This window comes from Schistocerca piceifrons, chromosome 1 (genome assembly GCF_021461385.2).
Source record: "Schistocerca piceifrons isolate TAMUIC-IGC-003096 chromosome 1, iqSchPice1.1, whole genome shotgun sequence".
Taxonomy (NCBI): Eukaryota; Metazoa; Arthropoda; class Insecta; order Orthoptera; family Acrididae; genus Schistocerca; species Schistocerca piceifrons.
Genome location: NC_060138.1, coordinates 747,972,011 through 747,994,157, shown reverse-complemented (window position 1 = coordinate 747,994,157; position 22,147 = coordinate 747,972,011). Strand labels below are relative to the sequence as shown.

General features: G+C 39.1%; 1 protein-coding gene across 1 annotated transcript in view; it reads right to left on the bottom strand.

Annotated features, from left to right (window-relative positions):
• The window catches only part of LOC124711869 (nuclear pore complex protein Nup153), a 99,986-nt gene extending 86,109 nt beyond the window's left edge, over positions 1–13,877 (bottom strand). The window contains exons 1-2 of the mRNA XM_047242111.1: positions 13,712–13,877; positions 13,060–13,288 (exon numbers count right to left, since the gene is read on the bottom strand). Coding sequence (XP_047098067.1) covers positions 13,060–13,288; positions 13,712–13,780 — 298 coding nt within the window. The 5' untranslated portion in view covers positions 13,781–13,877. The remainder of the gene's footprint in view (positions 1–13,059; positions 13,289–13,711) is intronic.
• Between the last annotated feature and the right edge of the window lie 8,270 nt (positions 13,878–22,147).

The following is a 22,147-nucleotide window of genomic DNA, read 5'->3' as shown; positions in this document are numbered from 1 at the left end:
ATGTCATCGGCAAACTTCAAAGTCTTTGTTTCTTCTTTCTGGACTTTAATTCTTACTCCAAATTTTTCTTCGGTTTCCTTTACTGCTTACTCAATATCCAGACTGAATAACATTGGAGGTAGGCTACAACACTAACTCACTCTGTTCTCAACCACTGCTTCTCTTTCATGCCCCTCGATTCATAACTGCCATCTGGTTCCCATACAAGTTGTAAATAGCCTTTTGCTCCTTATATTTTACCCCTGTCACCTTCATAATATGAAAGAGAGTAGGTTTGTTTTCCCTTAACCTATCATCTACGGGAAGTCATAGGGGCAGTACTGCCTTGCATGTTCGTACCTTTCTCCAGAACCCAAACTGATCTTACCCAAGTTCAGCTTCTACCATTTTTTTCATTCTTCTGTAAAGGATTCGTGTTGGTATCTTGCAGCTGAGACTTATTAAATAGATAGTTGAGTAATTTTCAGATCTGTCAACGCCTTCTTTCTTTGGAATTGGGATTCCTATATTCTTCCTGAGGTCTGAGGGTATTTCGCCTGTCTCATACATATTGCTCACCAATGCTATCAGTAGCTCTAAGATAGGCTGTCTACTCCCAAGGCCTTGTTTCAACTAACGTCTTTCAGTGCTTTATCAAATTTTTCATGCAGTATCATATGTCCCTTATCTTCCTTTACATCTTCCATTTCCATAACACTGCCCACAAGTACATTCCCTTGTATAGACCCTCAATTACCCCTTCCACCTTTCTTCTTTCCCTTCTTTGCTTAGGAATGGTTTTCCATCGGAGCTCTTGACATTCATACAGGTGGTTCTCTCTTCTCCAAAGGTCTCTGATTTTCCAGTAAGCAGTAACTGTCTTACGCCTAGTGACACATGCTTCCACACCTTTACATTTGTCCTCTAGTCATTCCTGCTTAACCATTTTACACTTCCTGTCAATTTCATTTTTTAAAAGTTTGTGTTTCCTTTTGCCTGCTTAATTTATTGCAGTTTTGTATTTTCTCCTTTCCTCAATTAAATTCAATGTCTCTTTTGTTACCAAAGGATTTCTACAAGCCCTCGTCCTTCTACCCACTCAATTCTCTGCTGTGTTCACTATTTCATGTCTCAAAGCTACCCATTATTCTTCAATTGTATTCCTTTCCCCTGTTATCAATTGTTCCATAATGCTCCCTCTGAAACACTCTACAACCCCTGGTTCTTTCAGTTTATCCAGATGCCATCTTCTCAAATTCCTGTTTATTTACAGTTTCTTCAGTTTTAATCTGCAGTTCATAACCAGTAACTTGTGGTCAGAGTCCACATCTGCCCTTGGAAATGTCTTACGATTTAAAATCTGGTTCCTAAATCTCTATCTAACCATTATATAATCAATCTGAAACATTCCGGTTTCTCCAGGTCTTTTCCACGTATACAACCTTCTCTCATGAGTTAGCAATGAATAAATTATGCTCAGTGCAAAATTCTACCCAGCGGCTTCCTGTTTCATTCCTTTCTGCCAGCCCATACTCCCTACTACTTTTCCTTATCTTCCTTTTCCTACTATCGATTTCCAGTCCCTGATGACTATTAAACTTTCAGCTCCCTTAACCAACTGAGTAATTTCTTTTATCTGATCATACATTTCCTCAATCTCCTCTTCATCTGCGAAGCTAGTTGTCACATAATCTTGCACTACTGTCGTAGGTATGGGCTTCACGCCTATCTTGGCTACAATAATGCGTTCACTATGCTGTTCACAGTAGCTTATCCATGTTTCTATTTTTTTTACTCATTATTAACCCTAAACCTGCATTACTCCTGTTTTATTTTGTATTTATAACCCTGTATTCACATGACCAGAAGTCTTGTTCCTCCTGCCATTGAACTTCACCAATTCCCACTACATCTACATTTAACCTATCCATTTACTTTCTTAAATTTTCTAACCTACCTGCCCGATTAAGGGATCTGACATTCCACGCTCCTATCCATAGGACGCCTGTTTTGTTTCTCCTGATGACGACGTCCTCTTCAATTAGTCCCCACCTGGAGATCCAAATGGGGGTCTATTTTACCTCCGGAATATTTTACCCAAGAGAATGCCATCATCATTTAACTATACAGAACAGTTGCATGTCCTTGGGAAGAACCACGACTGTAGTTTCTCCTTGCTTTCAGCCATTCGCAGTGCCAGTACAGCAAGGCCGCTTTGGTTGATGTTACAAGGGCAGATCAGTCAATCATACAGACTGTTGCCCTTGCAATTACTGAAAAAGACTGCTGCCCTCTTCAGGAATCGTATGTTTGTCCGACCTCTTAACACATACCCCTCTGTTGCACTGACGCACACAAGCCTCCCCACCAACGGCATGGTCCATGGGGTGGGGTATTCCATATACATTATAAAAGAATATATATCTAAAACAAAGATGATGTGACTTACCAAACGAAAGTGCTGGCAGGTCGATAGACACACAAACATACACACAAAATTCAGGCTTTCGCAACCAACGGTTGCTTCATCAGGAAAGAGGGAAGGAGAGGGAAAGACGAAAGGATGTGGGTTTTAAGGGAGAGGGTAAGGAGTCATTTCAATCCCGGGAGCGGAAAGACTTACCTTAGGGGGAAAAAAGGACAGGTATACACTCATGCGCGCGCACACACACACACACACACACACACACACACACACACACACACACACACACACACACACATCCAACCGCACATACACAGACACAAGCAGACATTTGTAAAGGCAAAGAGTTTGGGCAGAGATGTCAGTCGAGACGGAAATACAGAGGCAAAGATGTTGTTGAAAGACAGGTGAGGTATGAGCGGCGGCAAATTGAAATTAGCGGAGATTGAGGCCTGGCGGATAACGAGAAGAGAGCATATACTGAAGGGCAAGTTCCCATCTCCGGAGTTCTGACAGGTTGGTGTTAGTGGGAAGTATCCAGATAACCCGGACGGTGTAACACTGTGCCAAGATGTGCTGGCCATGCACCAAGGCATGTTTAGCCACAGGGTGATCCTCATTACCAACAAACACTGTCTGCCTGTGTCCATTCATGCGAATGGACAGTTTGTTGCTGGTCATTCCCACATAGAATGTGTCACAGTGTAGGCAGGTCAGTTTGTAGATCACGTGGGTGCTTTCACACATGGCTCTGCCTTTGATCATGTACACCTTCCGGGTTACAGGACTGGAGTAGGTGGTGGTGGGAGGGTGCATGGGACAGGTTTCACACCGGGGGCGGTTACAAGGGTAGGAGCCAGAGGGTAGGGAAGGTGATTTGGGGATTTCATAGGGATGAACTAAGAGGTTACGGAGGTTAGGTGGACAGCGGAAAGACACTCTTGGTGGAGTGGGGAGGATTTCATGAAGGATGGATCTCATTTCAGAGCAGGATTTGAGGAAGTTGTATCCCTGCTGGAGAGCCTCATTCAGAGTCTGACCCAGTCCCGGAAAGTATCCTGTCACAAGTGGGGCACTTTTGGGGTTCTTTTGTGGGAGGTTCTGGGTTTGAGATGAGGATGTGGCTCTGGTTATTTGCTTCTGTACCAGGTCAGGAGGGTAGCTGCGGGATGCGAAAGCTGTTTTCAGATTGTTGGTGTAATGGTTCAGGGATTCCAGACTGGAGCAGATTCGTTTGCCACGAAGACCTAGGGTGTAGGGAAGGGACCGTTTGATGTGGAATGGGTGACAACTGTCATAATGGAGGTACTGTTGCTTGTTGGTGGGTTTGATGTGGACGGACGTGTGAAGCTGGCCATTGGACAGGTGGAGGTCAACGTCAAGGAAAGTGGCATGGGATTTGGAGTAGGACCAGGTGAATCTGATGGAACCAAAGGAGTTGAGGTTGGAGAGGAAATTCTGGAGTTCTTCTTCACTGTGAGTCCAGATCATGAAGATGTCATCAATAAATCTGTACCAAACTTTGGGTTGGCAGGCCTGGGTAACCAAGAAGGCTTCCTCTAAGCGACCCATGAATAGGTTGGCGTACGAGGGGGCCATCCTGGTACCCATGGCTGTTCCCTTTAATTGTTGGTATGTCTGGTCTTCAAAAGTGAAGAAGTTGTGGGTCAGGATGAAGCTGGCTAAGGTAATGAGGAAAGAGGTTTTAGGTAGGGTGGCAGGTGATCGGTGTGAAAGGAAGTGCTCCACTGCAGCGAGGCCCTGGACATGTGGAATATTTGTGTATAAGGAAGTGGCATCAATGGTTACAAGGATGGTTTCCGGGGGTAACAGACTGGGTAAGGATTCCAGGCGTTAGAGAAAGTGGTTGGTGTCTTTGATGAAGGATGGGAGACTGCATGTAATGGATTGAAGGTGTTGATCTACGTAGGCAGAGATACGTTCTGTGGGGGCTTGGTAACCAGCTACAATGGGGCGGCCGGGATGATTGGGTTTGTGAATTTTAGGAAGAAGGTAGAAGGTAGGGGTGTGGGGTGTTGGTGGGGTCAGTAGGTTGATGGAGTCAGGTGAAAGGTTTTGTAGGGGGCCTAAGGTTCTGAGGATTCCTTGAAGCTCCGCCTGGACATCAGGAATGGGATTACCTTGGCAAACTTTGTATGTAATGTTGTCTGAAAGCTGACGCAGTCCCTCAGCCACATACTCCCGACGATCAAGCACCACGGTCGTGGAACCCTTGTCCGCCGGAAGAATGACGATGGATCGGTCAGCCTTCAGATCACGGATAGCCTGGGCTTCAGTAGTGGTGATGTTGGGAGTAGGATTAAGGTTTTTTAAGAAGGATTGAGAGGCAAGGCTGGAAGTCAGAAATTCCTGGAAGGTCTGGAGAGGGTGATTTTGAGGAAGAGGAGGTGGGTCCCACTGTGACACACAACACTAGACCTATGGAACCAATTATTGTTTTGTAGAATATGGCTGGCCACTGAGAGAGCCACAGATTCTGCCTGACAGAATTTCAGGGCACTTATGACTAAAGCACATTGTAGCTTCTGCAAAGTGTCTTCTTAGTGGTGTGCAATGATTATGGTTCCAGGTTTGAGGAACTCAACGTGCAGAGGACCCCTGCAGCCGAAGAAGGAAGTCATCATGGCCTTAATGAAACTTGTATGAACAGCCGGGACCCTCTGCCAGGGGAGATGTGGGATGTTTGCACTTTGGCCGCCGTTTGCCATTGGGCTTGAATTTGTGGCACCACATTTCGTCCCCAGTTACAATAGAGGACAGAAAGTCATGTCCATCAAAGTACTGCAGATGACTCATTCTGTCATCTTTTGTTCTCTGTCAGGTGATGCGAGACCCACTGCATATAAATGCTGTGGTTGTTGATGATGGCATGCAGGGAGCCATGGCTTATTCAGGCCTTAACATGAATTTCATCCTCCTTGATTTGTCAGTCAACCTGGATAAGGCTATCAATCCCCCCCCCCCCCCACACACCAAAGCGTGTCAAGGGTAGTGGCTTGTAGGGCCTGTTATGGGCATGAATTGTTTTTTGGTGATGTGTGCCCTTCCCGGGATCTTCTCTGCCACCCATGCATACAAGTCAGGGACATACAGTGTTTACTGTACACTGCGGTACTCCAGCATCCTCAGCCACCAGAAAACAAACCACACTTCTCTGCTCGTTGTCAAAAGCCGAACAAACACACTAAACCGTTCTGCCAAAACAAAGTCATAATTCCACAAATGCGTGCACTTGGATAAATCCAATGAAATGGTCCAATGGGGTTGCTTGACCATTTCTTAATATTTTGATTTTGTTTATGTGATTACCCTATAATTAAGAAGTTCAAAACAGTTAAAAAAGTTACTTTGCACCATTACTGAATGGCAGCCATTTTTATTTGTAAGTGCACGATGGTTTTTCAGTTTGGAGACATTAGCGTTAATTTTAATACCTCTACACTAGGTTAAGTTACAACATTGCAATTGACATGACTGTTTCTAGGGTGAAGAGGGGGGGGGGGGGGGGGGTCAAAATGGCCTCCAAAGTTTCCTACTGAAAATTTAGAAAATTCACTTTTTAAAGCCAAAAATAACAACCAAGCAATGATTTTTCAGAGTATATATATATATAGTAGTTAGATATTATAAACTACTAGCTTTATATACAGCTAGAACAATGACAAATGTTTCCTTAACTTTCAATATATTTTTGAAATTTTAAAATCTTTATTTTTTGTAAAGTTTGGGGCTAGTTATCACTGGTGGGACTGAATATAAAAATTTGATTTTTGCATATTTTGTACACCTATAAAACAGCAAAGTACTGTAAAAATCTCAATATTGATATTTGACTGTGAACAAAGGTATGAATTTTTGAAAACAAGGAAATAATTCACATTACACTACAACTGATTTTATAGTTGTTGCCTATTTAAATCGTTTATTGTTTCGCTGCAACAAAAGTTAGTAGTAACCTATATTGAGTTAGCACTATCACCCTATATTTAATTAGTATTATTTATTTTAATAATAGAGTATCAAATAATAGGAGTTTTTGCTTTAGTTCTACGTCAAAAATTTCTCATTTTATCTAGGTTTACCCTCAATTAAGTAGCTCATAATTGCAAGTTCAAAACGATACAAGCAAAACAATAAACATATCAAATTTCTCTATTGTTGAGAAGGCTACAGTTTTCTGCACGAGTTTAGTCCTTAAGACAAGTGTGTACAAGAGCTCAGTGGGCAGAGTAGCAAGTCTGCACAGGAGCCTGCAGTCATTGACAACTTGGTACATGAACTGGGTCCCCCACTAAATTCGTTGTGGTCTATTCAGGAACTTCTGTTAGAGTGGATGTACATACATCATTGAGAATGTAGGATATTTTATGTGTTATTGTCGTGAGTGTGATTTTTAACTAACTAAAATAAGTTTAAAACTTAATAGTAAATAAATCTGAAAGACTAATTGGACGCAATAAAATGAACTAATAGTGCTCTATTTGACAGATCGTGAGGTGCGTCACAAATCAGTTTATGGTTATGTTTCAAAAAACTTAAAAATGTTAATGACTTTGATGGAAATAGACAAACTCTGTTTAAATTATGAGAAAGTTCTTCTGTCTCACCAGTTTGAGAGTACCAGAGAAAAAATACCTTCTGAAGTACACTCATTTTTTGAAGAAAAAAAAAAAAAAAAAAAAAAAAAAAAAAAAAAAAAAAAAAAAAAAAAAAATTTCGAGGGAAATAAAACTTGAACATCTGCCTTGTTAAGTGTGAAGTAAACAGCTTCCCGAGCAACAATGTGAATTCTGGAAATTTCCTGTGCCCAAATTGTTACTCAGAAATATTTTACTTGAATTCAGAACCAGAGCCATGTAACCTTATTAATGACATTGTATTACTAATGAGGAAGTGATCAGCTAATGGAAATTTGCTTGTTCTAATTTAGAAGTATCTCCTGCTTTGAAAATACAAAAACTGAGTGGCAGAAAAAGAAAAGCAGCTATCGAAAGCAAGATACAATGAATTTAAGACAAAATTAGAAAAGACTTAGGATCACGCTTTAATAATGCATACACCCATATACCATCAGCACTTCTAAAAAAGAAGAAAACCTATCTCTAGAATCATCTGACACTGAATTTTTGAGCTTAATCAAGAAATGAAAAGTATGTGTTTAGTGACACCGACAGAGGAAAAAAATAAAATTTTAAGTTTTCTGCCTGACTCATGGTTAAGAGCAAAAACAGTTCACGAGTTCATTGTTTCTGATTGTTTGGTTAGACTAACATAAAAATTGGTGACAGAGCAAGGCATTTTACCAGTTTTAGGAAAGAAGGAAGGAGTAGGTATAAATGAAGAAACAAATGATAAGATCCAGCATTTTCCTGAAGATGATGAAAATAGCAAAATGTGCCTGGAAAGCAAATACATTATAAAGAGTTGTTATACATCAAGTTAAAGTAACAAAGGAGAAGCGACTAGTGGTGTCAAATTTAAATGAACTTTATGTAGCTTTCATAAATGCTCATCCTGAATGTAAAATTGGAACGTCAAAGTTTTGTGATCTTCACACTAAGTGGTGTATTTAGGCTGGCTCCTCAGGATCACACTCCGTATGTGTTTGTTTATATCATCAATCTGAAGAGAAAATGCCTAACACTGTTACCTTCAAACAGTGGGTCACAAACAACAGGGCTGAAATGGCAACAGAGGTTAAATCTCAGGTAGAGTACTTTGTACCTTTAATTGATATCTTAGAAAATCTCGAAGTCACCACTATGTTTCTGAAATCTAAAGCAACTTTCTGAAGGACAAAAAAGCACAACTTTTTGATACTGTATGCCTACTCCTAGCTGATTTTGCAGAAAACTTTACATTTGTGGTTCAGGATGAAACACTAGGGTACCAGTAGGTCAATGAGCAGGTAGTAGAGCCTAAGTGAGAAAGATGAAGTTTACAGTTCAAATGGCTCTGAGCACTATGGGACTTAACTTCTGAGGTCATCAGTTAAGGACATCACACACATCCATGCCCGAGGCAGGATTCGAACCTGTGACAGTAGCGGTCACGCGGTTCCAGACTGTAGCGCCTAGAACCGGCTGGCCATCGCGGCCGGTGAAGTTTACAGTTCTTAAATTTGCATTCAAAGCAACTACTTGGAGCACAACATTTTGGTTGTCCATGTGTGGATTACATAAAAGACAAGATTGAGAAGCTCATATACTTTTCAGATGGATGTGGTAGTCAATACAACATCAAAAAGAATTTTTCAAATCTTTGCAACCACTCAGTAGATTTCAGGTTGGAGGCCAAATGGCATTTTTTGCCTCCTGCCATGGTAAAAATGCATGCAATGGCGTAGGGGATACAACAAAATGTGACATGAGTAAAGCCAGTCAACAAAGAACGATCACAGACCAAATTCTTACAATAGAGGACATGTATGCCGTTTGGCAAGGATATTAAAAGTATCACCTATTTTTTCATTAAGAAAGAAGGGGTAGTTCTTTATCTCAAAACAACACTGCAAACTAGATTTCAAAACTGTATAGCAATAAACGGAACAAGGCAACTCCACGAATTCCCTGGCACTAAAGGAAGCAATTCGATACTATGTAATACCAGAAAGGCCATGTTTGGCATCTTGTCGTCAGTCTTGTGACTCACTCTGAGGATGGCTGGACGATACGCAGCTGAAATTTTATTTGTGCGGCTGCATGCCCAAAATTTAATGAACTACCAGAAACAGAAATTTACTAGGGCCATTGTGTAACACTGAATGACAGTGGCATGCGTGTATGATGGACAATGGTGGCTTGCATAGGTTGAAAGAATAAGTTTGGAAAACAATTATGTTTTTGTGCATTTTTACCACCCTGCTTGCCCCAGAATGTTTCATTCAAGAAATCTACTAGTGACAAAGTTTGGATACCAAAGAAAAATTTATTAAGAAAGCTTTCGGTGCTTGAACTTACACCAGCAACTGGGATGTCTTATTCTATATCACAAAAGCTGTCTGAAGAAATGTGTTCTTAACAATCACCACTAGGATTAGGAAGCACCACATCTCTTAAGTATGTTAATTCAAAATATTTATTTTAAATTTGTCAAGACAATATAAATGTTTAATTCAGTAACTTTTCTAGTATTTTCATTTAATTCAGTACCTTAACTTCAATAATAACTGATTACATCGAGCCAATATCGTGCATGAATTAGGCTAAGATCAATTGTAACTTGAACTATTTCCTCGTTTTCAAAAATTCATATATTTGTTCACAGTCAAATAACAATGCTGAAATTTTTACACTACTCTGCTATCTTATAGGTGTACAAAATGTACAAAACTCAAAAGCCAGTCAAATTTTTATATTCAGACCCACCAGAGCTCACTAGCCCCAAACTTTACAAAAAATAAAGGTTTTCAAATTTCAAAAATTTATAGAAAATTAAGGAAACATTTGTCATTGTTCTACTCTATATAAGGCCAGTAGTTTGTGAAACAAAAACAAAATACACTCTGAGAAATAACTCCTTATTTTTGGGTTTAAAAAGTGGATTTTCTAAATTTTCAATACCAAACTTTGGAGATCATTTTCACCAATTATTTTTGAATTCAAGGTATTTTGGGTATTATACAATGTTATAGAGCAGACTTTTCTAAAGACAAACACGTCAATTGCAATGCTGTTGCTAAACCCAGTGCAGAAAAATTCAAATTAACACATATATCTCAAAATTTAAAAACCATCGTGCACTTAAAAATAAAAATGGCCCCCATATAGCAAATGGAGCGAGATAAAATCTTTTTAAAAAGCGTTTTTAACTTCTCAATTATAGGACAATTAAAGAGAGAGAGAATTTTAAAATGGTCAAGCAACCAACTTAAAAACGGAATGGCTTTACTTGGATTGACCCATCTGTTATGTGGCACGATGCCACTGACCTACCGCAGCAATGACAGGATCATAATGTAACAACTGTGGGCCACCTGTCGAACGGATTGTGCATTACGACAGTTTTCATTTGACTGCCTCTTACATAATCCACACCCCATCCAACCAAAACCACTGGATCAATTTCCACCAAACTTGGTACACACATTACTTGCTGTCTGGAAAGAACTATTGTGGGATTAACAACAACCTACCTCTCAATGGCATGGGGCTGAAAAATAAGCGTGGCTCACAACATGGAAATAGCCAGTCTCTACTCATCCAGTATTTGAGACAGAGTACTTTGTGACTTTAACAAACTTCACACATAATATCAAACATGTATGAGACACATTCTCACCGACACTACCACTATACAACAAAAGGACCAAAGTTTATCGCTTATTACATTTTTACTAGTCATGCAGTAAAATTGCGGCATCAGACATGACCTTTTACTAAATTACTGCTTAATTACTAACTCTACTAGCAACAGATTTCCCAGTCAGTATCTACATAAATCACTGGATGTTCCTGCTGCAGCATGTAGTTCATAAGATACGACACCATGGACACTGAGTAACACACAACTGAAACTGCTGGATGAAATTCACTGAAGATAGCTGTGAAATATGTATGAAACGGGTCTAGTGTAGCAGGGGATACAACCCGTCGGCTTTGGACAATGACGTCACGAGTCGCCAGAGAGCAGTTTACCATTTTCGCTTTTGCTGTTATGTTTCAGTTTCGTTTTTTTACTGATTGCTTAATAAAGTGGATCTGTTTATTCTATCTCGTGAGATTTTTTTTAAAAAAAGGCAAAAAACACTTATCAGCCACTGAAGGGAGCTACAAAACTAAGAAGAATCGCTTCTCGATTGGCCACTTGTGACGTCATTGTCCAAAGCCGACGGGTTGTATCCCCTGCTACACTAGTCCCTATGAAACTTATGTGGCGTGCATACATGGGCAAAGCTGTGTGTGAAAAGCTCCTAAAATCTGAAGTGATTTTGACCAAATTTGGCATACGTATTACTCACTATCTGGAATGAAATTCTGTAGGGGCGAGAACCAGCAACCTCCTCTTGAGGTGTGGGTGTTAATGTGGAGATAGATGAAGGGGAAAAAGAGGATGGACAGGAGTGGGGGGGGGGGGGGGGAGGGGGGGGGAAGAGGAAGCAGCAGATTGATTTTATAGAATTGGAATAAACATATACCTGGGCAACACTGGGTACTCAGCTAGTCATTTCATAATATTTTAAAATTGAAGGTCAAAACAGAGTACACAACAAAGGCTGACAGGATACTAGGTAGATACTCGTGAGAGAGGTGTTTTGCATCCATATTCCAGTGGCATTTTTTTCTCCTCCACCTAAATCGTCAATGATATTTCAATGTAGAGGGACTTCCACCACTGCCGTATGCAAGACCGTGACTCCTTAAACCACGCGACACATCAAAATACAAGAGAAAAAAATGTGGAGTTAATATCACATTTGGAACAGAAAGCTTCTTATGCTGTTAAATCCTTTAACGCACTGCAGTCAAACTTCCACTGCAAACCTCAATTGACAACACGCAGCGACAGTGGCTCATAAAGCGGTTTAACTGAAGTGTCCGACACCGCGTCGTCAACTCTCAACTGACACTACCCATCCTAACCTAGACCTCGGTCTATATTACAAATTAGTGTGCCACCACGAACAACATAATAAAAGATAATACAGACGAAAAGAGTATTGTCAGTGTTGTGTTCTCTTTCCGTTGGAGCACGCACGATATCACATCGTCATTATGTTGTGGGAAGAAGCCGTCATCCAGTATCGGTAGATTTAGTTGATCCCATAACGCCTTGCACTTTTTCCTTATGATTACTGCATAGCTCTTCAGCAACCCAGGATTCAGTTTTTTGTAATATTTTATGATTATGTATAACACGCTAGTGGGCTAACCAATCTGAACAAATTACAACTCAATTAACCTATAAGCTCTTCATTTTACTGACATTCTTAAAAAGCACGTTATTACCACAACCTATTACACAACTGTACCGTAACAAAAGCCATGACCACTTCTTCCACGTGATGTTACCTTGTAATTATCTTTCTAACTGATATATTTGTTACATAACATTAAAAGGAAAGTTACAATGAAAACGTTGGCACTCTCCGCTCTTAGACAACCATGTGATATTTATCTCAGTATGTGTTAATACATGAATCCATATTTATAAAAAGTAATTATAAAAAGCCCTTCTATGTTAAAAAAGAAATCTAAGACGTATGACAAATCCTGACACAGTTGCAATCTTAATCGAACAAAAGGATTTGACAGTTCATGAAAACCAAAAAGCAATAACAGAAACACACAAACACAGCAAAAAAAGTCTTGTACGTTAAAAGAGGTGCACATCAAACCAAAGACATACAACTTGTCAATTGTTGGCATGATAAAATACCAGTAGGTGAATAACACATTCTCCAAGATTTGCTGTTTCATTGGCTCATAACATACATGTTTATATTTATTACTACCACAGGGTACAATAAGTGATATCCTACAGCTACTCTCAGGAATAGTTACATTCATATGCACCAGTTATTCAATAACAACAATTTCAATTACACATTAACCTACCAATCAGACACACACACACACACACACTTTAAAAGCAGGAAAGTAAACAACATAAAAAACAGTGATTGGGAAACATACCTTCATTATCAGATGCTGGTGCAACTCTGAAGCTGTTAACTGGGAATGATCGCTGGAGATCGATTTTCGGTCGTTTACTTGAACGGTATTCACTAACTGTCTCTGTGTCAGAGTCTTGATCATCCGAGTTTGCCTTATCATCTTCATTTGATGAAACAAACCACTTACTTAACCAAGAAGACTGGGGAATGAAGCTTGTAACACGTGATGCTACTTTTCTCACAAAAGACTGAAATGATGAAAAACATATTAATGGGTTTTTGACAGAGTACACAGCTAGCACTATCAATTATAAACACTGGACATTCACAAATTTGAATAATTAACACAGTAGCTACTTATTACGGTATAATCCTAACACCAATCTATATTCAAACGACGCACTGGTACCAGTTCATAACAGCAAGTTGCATAACAAAATCGGACCAAGTATTGCCTCAAGCACTGAACACCGTACTGTTGTTGTATGCTTACACATCAAAGACATGGACACACTAATTACTCCCACATTTAGCTCGGAGACGTACGAAATCATGTAGTTATTCACTATCCAGCGCTGTTTCCCCCTGAATATAAATTCCTGAATATTCCATGTAGTACACTTTCCTATTTCATCATTAGGCGCGAACTCCCGTAACAAGTATGTACTTACGTTAGATACATCATACGGCTTGGAAGAATGTGACTTCTTGCTCCTTGCGCTATTGCCTCCTTTCGCCATACTTTGTTTCTTGAAAACAAAAACATTTACTCTACTTATTACTTTACACCATCGAATTTCCTGTCAACTAACCCAACAACGACAATGAATATGGCGGCACCTGCGTAACTAGCCGTTGGTTGGTCTTTACACGTGATACTCCATGGAATTAGAATGCAATTGACGAACAAATGACAATCAACAACTATCATCGCCTTCTTTATTTCAAATTTTTTAAGTTGAGAAGAAAATGAAGACGTGAACACTACGGCAAAGTTGAATGAGTTTTATAAAGAGTAATGCGCTTCTCTTTGTGATGAAATATCTCAGTATATTCCATCGAAATACACAAATTAAAAAACTGAGCTAAGCTAGTTACTTTACGCAAACGCAATTTTTGTAAACGTTCACTCGTCGCGCTTTAACATCTTGGTCGCCTATAAATAACGAAATCGTATTGTGAACAAGCAAATCACTCTTCAAAAACATAGTAATTGTAGACATCAGCTACCTGGACCGGAATTTAAATGCAGTTGAGGAACTTCGCTTCAATTTACAGGTATAGGATCTTCTGACCGTAAAAATAGCTAGTTAGTTGCGAAGTGGGGAATCAAGTTGAGCATTCTAAAAGCCAATGTCCCACTCGAAGCATTAAACAGCACAGTTCCATCAGATCCCAGCAGCCCGCTTTTTCGATTGCCTTGTCTCTCCTACATAAACACCTTATTGTGGGACTATGCTGGTGCCTGGTAATATGGGTCATTTTCTCATCTAGCTCGTTATTTATTTTATACTACTGGTGCCCACTTAGGCGTATAAAAACACAACTTACCACGTTATTAGCTGAAGCAATAACGAAGGAACTGATATGGGCTCGCAATTGAAAACATCAGTGGAACAGTACAAGACAAGGTTATTTGCGGTTGGCGCAATTTATACATAGGCGCACCTGCTCGATGTTAATGTACGTTAATTTTATCGCTGTTAAAATAAACTGAGATTAAACTGTGTTTTGCTCATAACTGTTTACGTTGGAAAAATGAAAACGGCTATTATATTACGTTACATTAATACTTCTTCCATAGACCTTAAATGCGACTTTTCGTACTAATGTGGAACGTCTCAGTTTAACATAAGCTTTCGTTACACAATATATATTTTTTCCAGTTACTACCTCATGTCTAAAAATTCATCTATTGAGTAGAAGTTGTTGTCATTCAGAAATTCTTTTAATTTGTTTTCAAATGTTGATTGGCTCTCTGTCAGACTTTGGATGTCATTTGGCAAATAACCAAAGATTTTTGTGGTAGCATATTCACCCCTTTCTGTGCCAAAGCGAGATTTAACCCAGGATAGTGAAGATCATCCATTCTTCTAGTGTTCTAGCTATGCACTTTGCTGTTATTTTTTAATTGGGATGTGTTATTAATACCAAATTAAGTAATATCTATTTCGAAGGTACGGTGACTACCGAGAGTTTCTTAAATAAATGTCCGCAAGATGATATTGGGTGGGCTCCAGCTATTATGCTGATTACACGCTTTTGTGCAATAAGTACGTTTTATCTTATTGATGAATTACCCCAAAATTTGGTGCCATATAAGAAGCAATGAATAAAATTAGGCATAGTAGGCTAATATACTGATATGTAATCACCAAAATTTGGAATAACACTAATAGCTTCAATAGCTGAACCTAACCATTTCAGCAGAACATCAATCTCTTTCTTCCAGTTCAATTACTCATCAATTCACACACCCAGAAATTTTGAATATTATACCTTAGCAACAGTCTTCTTTTCAAAGTCTATAGTTACCAATGGTGTTATATCATTTACTCTACAGAACTGTATATACTGCGTTTTCTCAAAATTTATGGGAGCCCATTTTCAGAGAACAAATAAATAATTTTCTGAAATACATTGTTTACTATTTCCTCAGATAATTCTTGTTTGCCGAGTATAATTACTATACTTCTATCAACAGCAAAAAGAACTACCTTCACATCTTTATGAATACAGAGTGGCAAGTTATTAATATATATTAAGACCAATAAGGGACCTAAGACTGAATACTGTGGGACACCATTCTTGATACCTCCCCAGATACAGGACTGGGCTGATTTTTACAGACTATCTGTACTGTTCATTTCAACCTTCCACAATCTTCCAACTAAATATGAATTAAACCCCCTATTGTTAACTCGTGTACAAAGTACACCTTGCACCCACTTGTGTATGAAAAACGGCACATTCGCTTGTGGGTTGAAGGAGCATCAGTTGTTATATAACATAATCACATTTTATTGCTTATAAACAAAGTTTAAATGTTGGAAGGCTTACTTGAGTATTAAGCCATTGTTTATAAAATTTACACCACTGCAAATTTCATATGAAACGATAAAAGAAAATTATTTTCAATGGCATTGTATAGATAAGAGAGCTACATTAGCAGGAAATACTGAACAAATTGAGTTTCTGTTCCACCTGGAAAAGAGCAGATAAATTCCTCTTAGGTTAATACATGAAATATATTTCCAGCAGAAGAGGAGTGTAATTATTTTCTGTAACCAAATTCCCAGAAACAAACTTCATACAATTATCAACATACACAGAACACCACTTGTTGATAAGACTGTTTATGTGGTCAAGTTGGAACTCTCTGGTTCAAGTTTAATGAATTTTAAGATTAGGGATTTATATAATTCTGATTGTTATATACAGCATATAAAACTACAGTAATATAAATGATATGGTAAAGCTATAGATATTTTGGTAAACATGAGAAAAGATTCCCAAAAACCATTTCTAATATTTGCCATAAATGTGTTAAATTAGTTATGTATCACATATCCCATTGAGAAAAAGCTGTGGGATGTGGAAAGAATTTTGTATAATTTAAGTGCAACATAGCGAAATGATTTAAAATTACAAAATAATATCCTATTACAGTAGCAATTCTAATTTCAGTATGACCTAAACCATCAAATTTAAAAGTTCATTTGGTATAAATCATCAATGGTTAAAAATTGGTTCTTTATTTATTTCATCAATTTGATCATACCAGCAATGCAAATATATAACATGTCATTGGACTACATGGAAAACTACAATACATAATTAAAAATATATTTAGGTACACTGTAGTACATATCTGGTTTTGAAACCTCTGATCACCACCACAATAGAATAAAAGAATAAATCATTTTAAATGTAATGATATTTTTCTATGGAATGCAGTTTGGATTGAAACTTAATATACAGTACAGTGGAAATATTGTTTACCTCTTAATAAATAATATTTTTCAAGCTATTGTAGTAAGAGGTAAGAGTATTTATAATATGATGACAGTATTACACTAGTATGTGTACATGAGAGAAGGAGGTACATATTGTTGTTCATTATGCTACATCATATATGTAAGTGGACAGAATTAGTGTCAGTACATGAGAGAAGGAGGTACATATTGTTGTTCATTATGCTACATCATATATGTAAGTGGACAGAATTAGTGTCAGTCTAACGACTATTCTGACGAACTGTAGGATAGTGGGACAAGTAGAGTGTGTGTGTGTATATATATATATATATATATCTATATATATATATATATATAGGGTGAGTCACCTAACATTACTGCTGGATATATTTTGTAAGCCACATCAAATACTGACGAACCGATTCCACAGACCGAACGTGAGGAGAGGGGCTAGTGTAATTGGTTAATACAAACCATAAAAAAATGCATGGAAGTATGTTTTTTAACACAAACCTACGTTTTTTTAAATGGGACCCCATTAGTTTTGTTAGCACATCTGAACATATAAACAAATACGTAATCAATGCCGTTTGTCGCATTGTAAAATGGTAATTACATCCGGAGATATTGTAACCTAAACTTGACGCGTGAGCTCCACTCCTCCACTGTTCGATCGTGTGTATCACAGAGCACCGAATTACGTAGAGATCCAAAGGGAATGGTGATGGACCTTAGGTACAGTAGAGACTGGAACAGCACATTACGTCCACATGCTAACATCTTTTTATTGGTCTTTCTCACTGACGCACATGTACATTACCATGAAGGGTGAGGTACACGTACACACGTGGTTTCCGTTTTTAATTATGAAGTGGAATTGAGTGTGTCCCGACATGTCAGGCCAATAGATGTTCAATGTGGTGGCCATCATTTGCTGCACACAATTGCAATCTCTGGCGTAATGAATGTCGTACACGCCGCAGTACATCTGGTGTAATGTCGCCGCAGGCTGCCACAATACGTTGTCTCATATCCTCTGGGGTTGTAGGCACATCACGGTACACATTCTGCTTTAACGTTCCCCACAGAAAGAAGTACAGAGGTGTAGATCAGGAGAACGGGCTGGCCAATTTATGCGTCCTCCACGTCCTATGAAACGCCCGTCGAACATCCTGTCAAGGGTCAGCCTAGTGTTAATTGCGGAATGTGCAAATGCACCATCATGCTGATACCACATACGTCGACGCGTTTCCAGTGGGACATTTTCGAGCAACGTTGGCAGATCATTCTGTAGAAACGCGATGCACGTTGCAGCTGTTTGGGCCCCTGCAAAGAAGTGAGGACCAATGAGGTGGTCACCAATGCTTTCGCACCATACATTTACAGTCCACGGTCGCTGTCGCTCTACCTGTCTGAGCCAGCGAGGATTGTCCACGGACCAGTAATGCATGTTCTGTAGATTCACTGCCCCGTGGTTTGTGAAACCCGCTTCATCGGTAAACAGGTAGAACTGCAACGCATTCTCTGTTAATGCTCATTGACAGAATTGCACTCGATGATTAAAGTTATCACCATGTATTTGCTGATGTAGCGACACATGAAACGGGTAAAAGCGGTGACGATGCAGTATGCACATGACACTACTTTGACTCAGTCCACCGGCTCTTGCAATGTCCCGTGCACTCATGTGTGGGTTCATGGCAACAGCAGCTAACACTCCAACTGTACCCACTTCTCCTGTGACGGGCCTGTTACGGACCCGTTTGCGTGCTTCGACCATACCTGTTGCATACAGTTGGCGGTAGATGTTTTGCAATATGCGGCACGTTGGATGCTCTCTGCCCGGGTACCGTTCTGCATACACCCTGCAGGCTTCAGCTGAATTTCGTCGACACTCGCAATAGATGAATATCATCTCCGCCTTTTCAGAGTTCGAATACACCATGGTCACAGTTACTACAACACTAAACTATCACAGACGTCTGGTAACACGGTGTACTACAGTTGGTCTGCGTGTGGAGACGAATGCAGAATAACGATAGCAGCAAGCGCTACATGCGGACACTGCGACAGCTAGACCAAACCACAACAGTGCGCTACAGCCACACTCGTAAACACGGGGTCGTCATCGTAAACATGTCCCTGCAGATGTTGCTCGCCGACCGTGGCCCGTGTTTGTTACAACACGCAACTGAACGTCGGAGGTTTCAAGCGTCAACTTTAGGTTACAATATCTCCGGATGTAATTAACATTTTACAATGCAACAAATGGCCCTGATTACGTATTTGTTTATATGTTCAGATGTGCTAATAAAACTAACGTGGTTCCATTTTAAAAAACGTAGGTTTGTGTTAAAAAACATACTTCCGTGCATTTTTGTATGGTTTGTATTAATTACACTAGCCCCTCTCCTCACGTTCGGTCTGTGGAATCGGTTCGTCAGTATTTGATGTGGTTTACGAAATATATCCAGCGGTAACGTTAGGTGACTCACCCTGTATATATAATATTTCCAAGTGTGGTGTCTATTGGGAACATAGGACTGGAAGAGTAATGGAGGACTCTAAATGGTTAAAGAAAGTATTGAGAAGCGAGTGTAAGGAGTGAAGCAGGATGTTAATTTCTCTAAGATGTATTCGAATTCCAAGGTACATAAAGATGTATGACAGGGCAATGGACTATGAAGCCTACTCAGGAAGGAGAAGGAGGGCGCACCCAGCATTGATTGGATGGAAAAGGGCAGGTAGGCAGACTCAAGAAAGGCTGACCTATAATGTGTGGGCGGGGGCACCAAGCAGGGGATTGACCTGTACCATAGTATATTAGGAATTTCTTTAAAGGGGTGTACCTACAAAAACGAAAGGAGGAAATGCTTTCATAGTATCAACCTGTATGTAAGGTACAGGTACTGTGCCTAAAGGAAAAGGGCAGTGTCGTGACAAAAGTTACACATTTAAGTAGAGATTATTCTGGTAAGTTTGAATTCTCTTTTCCATTTGCATTGTTATGTTTGTGTGAAGTTATATGCGTTGAAAAGAACACCTTTATTTACCCAGAGTTCCTCCAGATTGTAAAAGGTTTTGAATAAATCAAAACTTAGAAGAAGTAGTACGTGAAGTAAGGGCAAATAACAGCATACACTTTTGTAATGCACATGGAGTTTACGATTGGAAAGAAAACAGAAAGATTCTTGTCCTTACAAAGTTTACATTGATCAAAAGGTCCATGATTATAATGGTATTAATATGGAAAGGAAAGAGAGCTATATATGAAGTAATCGATGGCTTAAAAAATGTTATATAAATTGATGGAAACGTAAAGTAATATTATATGAATACAATATTGATGTACATAATGAACATGTACAAAATATCACGTGTTCGAGATAAAGGGAGGGATATGTAGTGCTTCGAGAATTTCGAGGTAATTATAGAGACCCTCATATTTCCACTGTCTCGAACACACGTTATTTTAGAGATGAGTGTGGTAAAGTAGAACTGTGTCTACTGCACCATAATTATGTGTGTGGCGGACAGACGTGTATCGGACGCATGATCGTAGTGGGCAGGTAGTCGTCGAGCCTGCCTAAGAGGTTACACGTCCAGCTCAAGGAATAAACGCGCTGTACTCCATGCGACATCAAATATTTTTGTGTGGACATTTGAATGTTCTTGACAGAAGAGAAGAGACAATTACTTATTCATTCATTCTCTTACTTTCGTAAGGTCTGGACAGTTGTCTTGTTAAACTTGGAGAGATTTGTAGACTGTATTTATGGAAAATTGAATGTGAAAGCTTCTGACGGACCAGAAGCTGTCGAGCTTATGAAAAATGTTTTAGTTATATGAAAACTGTTATGTATGATGAAAATACAGTGAGATTGAGTTCAAAGTATTCTCGAGCATACGGAGTTATTTTAAAAATATAAAAAATTCCTCCAAAGTAGCATCATATCTTCAGAGAAGTTGAGCAGGACATTGCAGCTGGCTACCCTGAAAAGGAGATCGGCAATGCAACTACAAGAAAATTCGATAGCCCATGGGGAGTGTGAGTCTTGCACACTAGTACCACACTCCCACACTTATCACCAGAAACCACCAGACTGAAGTGCATAGTACACAATACATGTACTCTATAACAGAGTAAAAACAGTGGTGCATCACATTTGTTCCATGTGGCTTATGAAATAATTACGCCAGCATGAGTGGCCATGCGGCTACAGTCTGGAACCGGGCGGCCGCTACGGTCGCAGGTTCGAATCCTGCCTCAGGCATGGATGTGTGTGATGTCCTTAGGTTAGTTAGGTTTAATTAGTTCTAAGTTCTAGGCGACTGATGACCTCAGAAGTTAAGTTGCATAGTGCTTAGAGCCACTTGAACCACTTGAAATGATTGTGAATCATCACATGTGCAAGTAAATGATGAAACAGCTTAATTTCCAACTTCAAAGCTCCTGTCTGGTGAATCTGCAGGTAATAACTGTAGAATGTCTTTGATTCTTGTGTTTTTTATGGATATCGCAATTATTTTGCATTGTGGCATCACTACCCCGACACTACTTTCAAGAAATGTCAACATTGCAGAAATATCGGGCAAGGTAACCATATTTCTAGTTTTCTAAACAGAAGCCTTCAAGATATTCAATTTTTTGAAAGATAGTATTGTAATAGCTCTATTATCTATTTTGAAAGTATTTATCACTGCTGGTGAGCTTTCCCAGAAGCTGGGTCCATATGCCAGATGACTATGGAACCATACATAGAACACACCTTTTACAGTAATCTTTTTTCTTTAGGGTTCTTAATGTGTAGCATGTTTTGTTCAGTTTTGAATTTGTGAAATTAATGTGTTTATTTCATTTTGGATCCACATACCCAAGAGATTACTCTCTTAGAAGTCCTCAATATTTTGCTGATTGATGCTGAGATTAGGATTAAACATATTCATATTAAGTGAATGGCAGAACTTTTGTTACTGTCAATTAGCAGTTGGTTGCTATAAACCAGGCTACTTAGTTGATTTACAACAATATTAATATTTACTGATTATTGCAATTATCTCAGTTTTTACCCTTGATTGTTACTGTTGTGTCGACTGTGGTCATTATTATTTTATATGCTGCTATATTCG